Source organism: Macrobrachium rosenbergii, chromosome 52 (assembly GCF_040412425.1).
Source record: "Macrobrachium rosenbergii isolate ZJJX-2024 chromosome 52, ASM4041242v1, whole genome shotgun sequence".
Taxonomy (NCBI): Eukaryota; Metazoa; Arthropoda; class Malacostraca; order Decapoda; family Palaemonidae; genus Macrobrachium; species Macrobrachium rosenbergii.
Window position 1 is genome coordinate 9,475,474 of NC_089792.1, and position 10,241 is coordinate 9,485,714.

At 30.8% G+C, this 10,241-nt stretch overlaps 1 protein-coding gene across 6 annotated transcripts in view; it reads right to left on the reverse strand.

The window, feature by feature from the left end:
- Positions 1-4,287: 4,287 nt before the first annotated feature.
- LOC136833670 (uncharacterized) overlaps positions 4,288-10,241 on the reverse strand; it is a 59,743-nt gene continuing 53,789 nt past the window's right edge. For 5 of the 6 annotated variants that reach the window (XM_067095839.1, XM_067095840.1, XM_067095837.1 and 2 more), the window contains exons 2-3: positions 10,109-10,241; positions 4,288-4,720 (exon numbers count right to left, since the gene is read on the reverse strand). The exon at positions 10,109-10,241 is cut by the window's right edge. In XM_067095839.1, coding sequence (XP_066951940.1) covers positions 4,511-4,720; positions 10,109-10,241 — 343 coding nt within the window. In that variant the 3' untranslated portion in view covers positions 4,288-4,510. The remainder of the gene's footprint in view (positions 4,721-10,108) is intronic. The other variant, XM_067095836.1, reaches the window with a different exon arrangement.

Below are 10,241 nucleotides of genomic sequence, written 5' to 3' on the forward strand. Positions count from 1 at the left end.
CAAGGAATAAATATTTCCGTTTGAGATGAATGGCTTCTACTGTTCAAGATTTTCTGGTAATAAATACTTGAAAGTCATTTTCAAGGCTAAAGAAGCATTTTGATAACCTTTCATAATCAAAGTCGGACACTTTCAAATTTGCATCGAGATTCCTCTGCAAAATGAACGAAAAAAAAAAACTGTGGAGTTTTAAAAAGGAGTAAATATCAACAGACATTCAGAAAAACGGAGGAAGCAGATATACGAACGCTTTTATCTTTTATTAGTGTGAAAAGATTTCCATGAAATGAAAGGGGCAATTCCTTTGTGAAGGAAGAATGAAATATATTCAAAAGGAAATTATTTTCCGATTCATAAATAAAGAGTTATCTTAAAGAAATCTGCTTCACTGTCAACATACATACATACATACATACATATATATATATATATAAATATATATATATATGATATATATATGTATGTATGTCTATATGTATGTGTATATATGTGTTTGTGTGTGGTGTGTATGTATATACGTATGATTGTATGCATACATACATGTATACATGTATGTATTGACAGTGAAACAGATCTCATTAAGATATATATCTATATATATATTGTATATATATATATATATTATATATAATGTATATAGAATATATAAATATATGTATACTAAAATATATAGCATATATGTGTGTACATTTCTGTATATACATACATATATATATATATATGTATATATATGTATATATATATATATATATATATATATATATATATATATATATATATATATATATATATATATATATATAACATATATATATATATATATATATATATATATATATATATATATATATATATATATATATATATAATCAATAGCTTCTAAACGTCCTTTAGCATCCAATTCGCTCTACCTCGCATATATGAAGGATCGTTCTTCACGAACCAGCGAAGTACACACTACAGTGGACCAAAACAGGCCAATTAATGGATCAATTCCCGTCGAACTCAGTACACAATCTGCCATGACCTGAAGTGCGTTTGTCGCACTTTCACTCAGGACTACAGTGGACGCCTTAAACCACATTTGAGGTATAAGTGGATATCGGCTCCCCATCAACAAAATAACGTTTTGTATTTAGAGCTGAAACGTGTTGACCATGTAGTGCGTTTGTCGCATGCAGCCACAAACACCTAGTTCGACATCTGTAGATGGGAGCCGATATTTCACTTGCTGGCCGTGTGGTTCCGGTTTCAGTTCTTGTCCCTTCGCTGGTTCGAAACGACGAATTTATGAGGTTTCATATGCAGCTTGGATGTTAAAAGGAGGTTTCTATTGAATGAATCCTGATGTGATAAAAAAAGTCATATATATATATATATATATATATATATATATATAACATCGTTGCCTTTGTGGAAATCCTTCACTACACGCCAAATCAGAATTAATTTAATTCAAAACAACAATATGAAATTGCGACGAAGGTTTACTTTCACTGCACAGAACTTCACAACAAAATACGTTTGCTAGAAACGCCAAACAATATTTTTCGACTCGCGGTTTCCAAAAATGAAAAAGCCTTTTGAGGTTTGTGGAATCCTTCCACCGAGGTACTCAGACTCAGTTTTGCATTTTGTTTTTTTCCGCTAGGAACAAATCTTTTATGAAGACTTTGTCTATACATATACACATACATATATACACATATATATATATATATATATATAATATATATATATGTATATAATAATATATTTATATAGTTATATATATATATATACAATATATACACAATCATGAAGCTACAAATGTCGCTTAATATCGAAATTCACGCTATGGCTCAATGGTTTACGTCAACTGGAGTCGCTGAATATTTCGTCGCGATTCCAATTCATTTATCACTATACCCCTTCGGCGATAATATATACCGTAAATGATATTACATTTGTATTACAAATAAATCACGGTGTGATAAAAATTTCATATATATATATATATATATATATATATATATATATATATATATATATATATATATATATGTGTATATATATATAATAACTTTATATAATTATATATATAATATATACACATATATACATATATATATAAAGTATATGTAAATGTATACATAATTACATAAATATATGTGTACCGTATATATATGTATGCTTTGTTATCTGATATATATACCTTTTGTTATCTGATGTATAAAATAGCAGAAACCAGTAAAGTAAGCGATTAAGAATCGCATCTAAATCACCTCATTGTACTATACTTAGACTTCTATGACATAGCTGGTTAGTTCTAAAATATTGTTCCTTCCAGAATGAGTTATATGATAAACTCGAGACCCTTTTAGAAAAGTAAAGTGTAATTATTTTGGGCGGTGAACTGATAATCATTGATAATTCAGAGAAAGTACTTTTAAAACTCTAAGAAAACAAGTAAAAAATGCGCCGAAGTTTCTTCGGTGCAATAGAGATCTCTGTACAATTTAAAATGCCATATGAAACTCTCAGCCACAGCCCATGAAACTTTCAGCCACGGCCTGGTGGTGGCCTGTGTTGTTGGCGCCCATAGCGGTGCCACAGACACAATCATGGCTAACCTTAACCTTAAATAAAATAAAAACTGCTGAGGCTACAGGGCTGCAATTTGGTATGCCTGATGATTGGAGGGTGGATGATCAACATCCCAATTTGCAGCCCTCTAGCTACAGTAGTTTTTAAGATGTGAGGGCGGACAGATAAAGTGCGGACAGACAGACAAATAGCCATCTCAATAGTTGTGTTTCACAGAAAACTAAAAGTCAAGAGTTAAATAGGTAAAGAAAACATAGGAAACAGGGATATATATATACTGTAAGTACAAAGAGAGAGAGAGAGAGAGAGAGAGAGAGAGAGAGAGAGAGAGAGAGAGAGAGAGAGAGAGTCATTCGACATCAACAACAGGTATAAACAATAAAAATGGACGATAAATTCTGCTTACAGGAAGGGGGAGAGAGTTTCTCACCTGGTCTAACCTCTGACATTAGACATTAAAGAGATGCTGTTAAAAGCATCACGCTGCACTATTATTTCAGCCCGGCCAGTCATTATCAAAACTGACTCCTGACATTCTTTTCGTCAGCGGGAAAATGCAATTGAATGTTCAGTTTTAATATAATTTTATGAAGTGAATTTACTGGTTTATGTTTGTAAATTATCCAGGTACAACCTCTGGAATCTATGGTATCCAATGCCTATTTTGATCTGGGTAAACGAAGCTCAGCTATTTTCAGTAAAATCTTTCTCTTTTTACTGTTCTATGATAAATAACTCAGTCACTGAAAAATAAACATATCTGGCGCAATTGTCTTATAATGTACAGCACTTCCTGAATGCGTTAGGTCTGCAGTAGGACCTTAGTTGAATTAGGCAAAGGAGTACTCAGTACTTCAACAAAATCTTTTCTTTTAAAAGCAATCATAAAAAAATACTTATTACAAATGCAATGATTCTTTCCTAAAGAACGACAAAGACGTGTTTGTTGGTAAGTGAAAAGTTCTTACATACAGAGTTAGCTAAAAGTGTTACAAAATCAAGTGATAATTTTACCAAAACAAAAACATCCTGAAAAAGTATGTATTTGTTGCTCTCACTAATCTCTTAAGCTTATACTACAGAGAACTAGAGAAGCGTTAGAGAGTTATTACTTTTTTTTATAAATTAATAGTTAATAGACAGGATTTGTAAAATCCTCTTCAAAAACACTTAATTTCCATAAATTGGGCAAGCTATTAAGAAGCTTACTGAGGGAGATGGTATTGCACGAACTTAAGACTGAATTTACGTCAGCCAGAGATAAGGAACTCAAAAAATAATTAAGCTTCCTAACCTAAACTATCCGTAATTATTATGGATATACATATATGAAATTTTTATCACACCGTGATTTATATACAATCATGAAGCTACAATTGTCGCTTAATATCAAATTCACGCTACCTCGGGAATATCCCCATCGTGAAGCTACAAATGTCGCTTAATATCAAATTCACGCTATATATATATATATATGTTAATCTCAGTCTTCCATTTGCACTCGTACGAATAAAATAAATAAAATTCTAAATGCAGGACTCCCCATTCCTTGTTCAAGAACGTGTGAATCTTGTAAAGATCAGAGACATACACAAATATTAATTTGGCGAATATTTTCTATACCAAAGAATGTTTGAGAACGTTGCAAACTTCTTCCATCAGAAATGTACAGACAGGCATATAGGAAAATCACACAACATCAGTACTTAACGGTAAAATAAAGTATAAATATTTTATTAGTGTAATAATATGGTAGTCATGTCGGTAGATTGCGTACACTTAAATATGCAAAATCACGAAAAATCTCTCTACGCAATAAATTATAAATTATCAGATTTACAACCACATCATTTTCTTCCTAACTTCTTCTTCTTCTTCTTCTTCTTCTTCTTCTTCTTCTTCTTCTTCTTCTTCTTCTTCTTCCTCAGTTCGCGACAACAGTGATGGCCTTCTTGAGTTTTGCCTCTTTTTCCTTGGCTTCAATCTCCTGCCTCAGCTGCAAGTTCGTTTCGTCGTAAATGGAAGCTGCATTGCTGCACGGGAAAGCCTCGTCCCGGTGACCGCATAACATCAGCTGCTGGTCGAAGACGGTGTCCTGACCGCACATGAATGTGTAATGCGCCGTTTCGACCACCTGCAAGAGAAACAATTGACAATCAACGTGATGGCGTTTCTGGGAGGTTGTATGAAAACTAGGTCATGGAATTCGATGACTGATGATTGCTATTTTGTCTTGTGTGGTATATATGTGTGTTAATGCAAGTGTGTGTGTATATATATATATATATATATATATATATATATATATATATATATATATATATATATATATGTGTGTGTGTGTGTGTGTGTGTGTGTGTGTGTGCGTATATATATATATATATATATATATACATATACATATACATATATATATATATATATATATATATGTATATATATGTATAAATATGTATGTATATGTGTGTGTGTGTGTGTGTGTGTGTGTGTGTGTGTGTGTGTATGTGCGTGTTTCTCTGGAGGTTGCATGAAATGTAGGTTATAGAATTCGATGCCTGATAATTGCTGTTTTTCTTGTGTGTTTGTGTAATATATAAATGTGTATGTATATATATATATATATATATATATATATATATATATATATATATATATATATATATACATATATAAAATATATGTGTGTGTGTATGTGTGTGTGCATTTGTCTAAGTGTATGAGTGTGTTCTTTTACACACACGTAGTACAACCTTGTTTTAGGGTGTGTTTTGAATGTTCTGTATGCAGAGCTGTTATTTTCTTTCATCTCTGTGTATACAGTAATCTGATTAAGCTACTTTATGAGAATCACCCCTTGGAAAAGCAATTAAATGGATACATAAAGAACTTATATAGTTTATAATTAATATAGGATAATAACATTTTAAGAAAAAAGTGGAAAACTAGATGTACATACACTCTCTCTCTCTCTCTCTCTCTCTCTCTCTCTCTCTCTCTCTCTCTCTCTCTCTCTCTCAAACTCTTTGTCCTTTCATGTTGGAAATGGCTGCAGTTGTACAAGAATTACTATCTCATCGTTTCCCGAAGTTTTACTGCAAGATCTTGAATTATCTTCCCGAAACATGTGAACGTTCCCTGTTTAACCAGGAGTCAGTTACTGAAAGGTCATGTAAATTAAATTTAATACTTGCTAAAACTAAGGTTGACACGAGAAGGGATATATGACTTCCTTCAGGATAGTGTAAAAAAAAATTTATGAAATACGATTTACAGCTGACTGAATCACAAAGGTTATTATGAGCACAGGATATGCAAACTGTATAGATGCTTATCTGCTGTAAATAAATATTTGGAATGCAAATCACTGTTTTCAGTTGGAGAGATAATCTTGATAAATTCTTAGTTAAGGGACAAATTTTTCTTTCAAGTAAAATCTGTTATTCACACCTGTTACAGAAACTAATTAAATTTTGTTCCCATGTTGAAGAACACGTAGCTGTGAAAAAAATAAGATAATGAAGAAGAATTTTCTGCCTGTAGTCAAAAAGTAATGGAAAATATAATGCTAATGAACAACAATTGTGTACATTTGACCTGCTTCAAAACTATCAATTCGGTTTTTCTTGAAACGAAAAATCGTACTTCCATTTATTCTTCTAAAACTTAATCCAGAAAACGAGTTACTAATGCAGGGTACTTTTAGTAATGCACTGGTACACTAAATGCATTCAACGCTGTTCCCAACATTTGCAATAAATAAAGATTTTCTATTCAGACTGACAAGACATATTTTCAGAATTCACATATTCTTGTTGTTCGGGGATTTCCTTTCTACGAAAACTGAAAATCAGTTGCATATAAAAATTAATACTGATTTATAAAACCAAGTGTGAGTCTGTTTGTATACATTCTAAAAAATAATAATAATATTATTATTAATATTAATAATAATAATAATATTATTATTATTATTAATAATTATTATTATTAAAAAAATGAATCTGCATTATTAAAAATATTAACCGTTGTTTTTCTTTATTAATTGGAACTTCATTCAAGCGAAGATGCAATGCATTATATCCTAATAATATTCTCCTTGCATTTTAATATAAAAAAATATTTACTCATTTGTTTTCAGACCAATAAGCAGGATCTCTTCTTTTAAATTATTTCCCTTTACGTCCTCTTACTTCTTCCTAAAGAACACCATATTCTTTGGAAAACTTATAAATGGTCGCTGGGCTTGTTCCATAAAACAGGTTTCATCTTCAGATAATTAATAATAATAATAATAATAATGAATAATAATAATAATAATTAATAATAAATAATAATATACTGGAGCCCTTTTCAAACATGTTTTGTTGAAATGATGGCAAAACACTTGGTTGCATTAATCTTGTAGTTATCCGTTCAGAACCCTTGGACCAAATCTATTAATAATGAACCAAACCCGACCACCATATTCAGGAGGGATAATAATAATAATAATAATAATAATAATAAAATAATAAGAATAATAATTATTTTATATTATTATTATGCAGACCCAAAACATTTTCCCATTATTATTATTATCGTTGAAAGAAATATAAAACACACGTTTGAAGCAGACCAATACTTAACGTTCCCGTGACGCCCACAAGCCGTTCAAATTATTCCCGGCTCCGAAATTCGCTCAGATATTTATTCCATGTGAGGGTTTGATTCCGTTTTCAAAAGGAAAACAGTTTCCTTTTGCACATGGAAAATGGTAAAATTGAATTTATTTTTCCCTTCGGTAATAACCCTGACCAACACATTAATAGGGAAGCAGCCCGACCTCCCAGGGAGGGAGGGGGGAAGGGAGGGAGCAATTTGAAATTCAGACCGATTTTATACATGCAGACCCAAAACATTTCCCAAGCATTTCAGCGCTTTGCAAGTGTTGCCCGAATCCGCCTTACTTTACGTTCCTTTGTGGCTGTTCCGACTGCAAGCCTTGTTTCTTTCTTGTTGTTATTCCGTTTAGCAGGGGTTTCCTTTTGTATGAAAATACTAAAATTGAATTTATTTTTCTCCCTTCGGTAATAAGTTTTCGATGTACATTGATGAACAGAATGTATATTTCCCTCTTTAATATACTTTGATCTAAACCTGATCGTCTGTCTATTCGTTTATTCACAATACGATAAATTACACTTTCATTTATTCCTGTGTTTAATTCTCAAAAACAATGCATACAGTATTCAGGTAAATATTAAAATATTTATACTGTTTTTGATATTTTCAACCCATTAATGCATTTATGTATGTATTTATGTTGTAAAAGAACTGCATTCATATATATATTTATATATATTTATATATATATATATATATATATATATATATATATATATATATATATATATATATATATATATATATATATATAAAAATATGGAATACAAATGGAAAAATTAAAAGAAACAGTATTATGTTTCTGTTAGTATCCATCAGTTCCCAAAGCCAAAATGAGCCTGTTCATATGCAGCAGGGAATTTCAAAAGACACGCAATTTGGTGATCTGAATTCAACGCGCGTCCAAACCCTGATGATGGAGAATGTTAAACTTTCTTCATACACGCCCTGATAAGATATTGTCCTTGTCCCATTGGTCCGCAGCCTGTTTCTGGTCTATGTAACTTTTTTCCCCATAATATGTCAGAATTTCAGTCCCTTTTTTTCAAGATTGTGGGATTCGAAAGAATCCCGCATTCTTGAAGTCTTTGGAGTCTAATTATTGAACTTAACTTATTTTGCATAATCCATATTGGAGGGTATGTTTTTTATTCCTTCTATAATATAATTTTTAGAAATTTCAAAGCTATATAAAAGCCTAATATGTTATAAAACTTGAATTAAATACAGGTTAAATTTTCATATAAACTGTTAACTATCCAACAAACTGTCAGTGTTGAATCATAAAAAAAAAAATTTCAAAGGATGAACAGAATAATTAAATTTTTTTATTCAGATGAACATCACAGTCAATGAACAAATGTGTTTGAACGGCTCAATGCAAGTCGCTTCTAAACTCAAACCTATTTCAGTGGTTCGTTTTCATTTGGTAATAATGGTGAATATCAGCATCCACAAAAATACGTCGACAAAACAGAACAAAGGCATTCAGGTGTATTTATGTATGTGTGTGTGTGTTTATATATATATATATATATATATATATATATATATATATATATATACATATATATATATATATATATATATATATATATATATATATTCTGAATAAGAATCGATCATAGTCCACTTTATATCATTCTTCAGTTAGTGAAATTAATCGTGGCAACCATAATAAATTTTTTTCAACACACAGCTAGGCTCAGAGAAATCTCGCCTGGGATCACTTTCAGGCGCTACCAAACGTTGTAAAACTTTATCTTTTGCAAATTCTCTACATTTTTTTTATCGCTACCAGTGACTAGATTGATGATAGTCTCCCAAATACTGCAACGTTTTTTATCTTGTTCTTCTCTTCCATAAAATGTGGATATTTTGAGTCGATTGCTTTGATATTGTCCAAATATAAGGAAATATGAGGCCGTTTACAAATAATGATCCTCTCAAAGTGTCAATAAGGATTAGCTTTAAAGATTTTACACACACACAAACACACACACTACATCCCAGTATGTATCTCTAAGCACAGGTGTTTGTTTACACTGTAGAACAATGATGTAGCAAAATACAGTATCACTGACTTGCATGGTAAAGTTGCTTTCATTGCAGTAAAAAAGATTACTCACTGTGTATGTGAAAACATTTGAAATGATGGATATCTAAAAATGTCACTTATTTGGACTTGAATTATTTATTTTAGAGACTAAAACGAATCATAGAACCTAAGTTCTTTACATATAATTAAAGTAATCATAGAGATATTTAGTGAAGATAAATGGAAGTTAAAATTCTAATGTCTATCCACAAATAAATCAGACTCCAGGTAAAAGGAAACGTATATAAACCTGTATATCGCCTCTTAATCGATAAGTCACGCTAATCTAAAAAAAGGAAAATTGATTTACTCAGGCACAGAGTGTCAAAGGACAATATATATATATATGTGTGTGTGTGTGTGTGTGTGTGTGTGTGTGTGTGTATGTATGTATGTATGTATGTAGGTGTGTATTTATTTATTTATTTATGTATGTATGTGTGTGAGTGTGTGTGTATATATATATGTATATATATATTACAATAATACATAAAATATATATGTATATAAATAAATATATAAATACAAGAAAGCTTGTAACTAATAAAACAGTATCCAGTTTGAATAGTATATATATATATATATATATATATATATATATATATATATATATATATATATATATATATATATATATATATATATATATATATATATATTACAATAATAAATAAAATATATATGTATATAAATAAATAAATAAATACCAGTATATATAAAAACCCCTTAAAAAAAAACAAAAATAAAGCAATTCCTCCCTACCGTCCCCGTTTCATCCTCGACCGGTTCGCAGACGTGGTAGGCCCTGCAGTCGTTATCGACGTCAGCATAGAAGCCGTAGAGTCTGCCCTCGCACGAAAATCCCGGGTTGATGCGGAATCCGCCGGCAATAAAT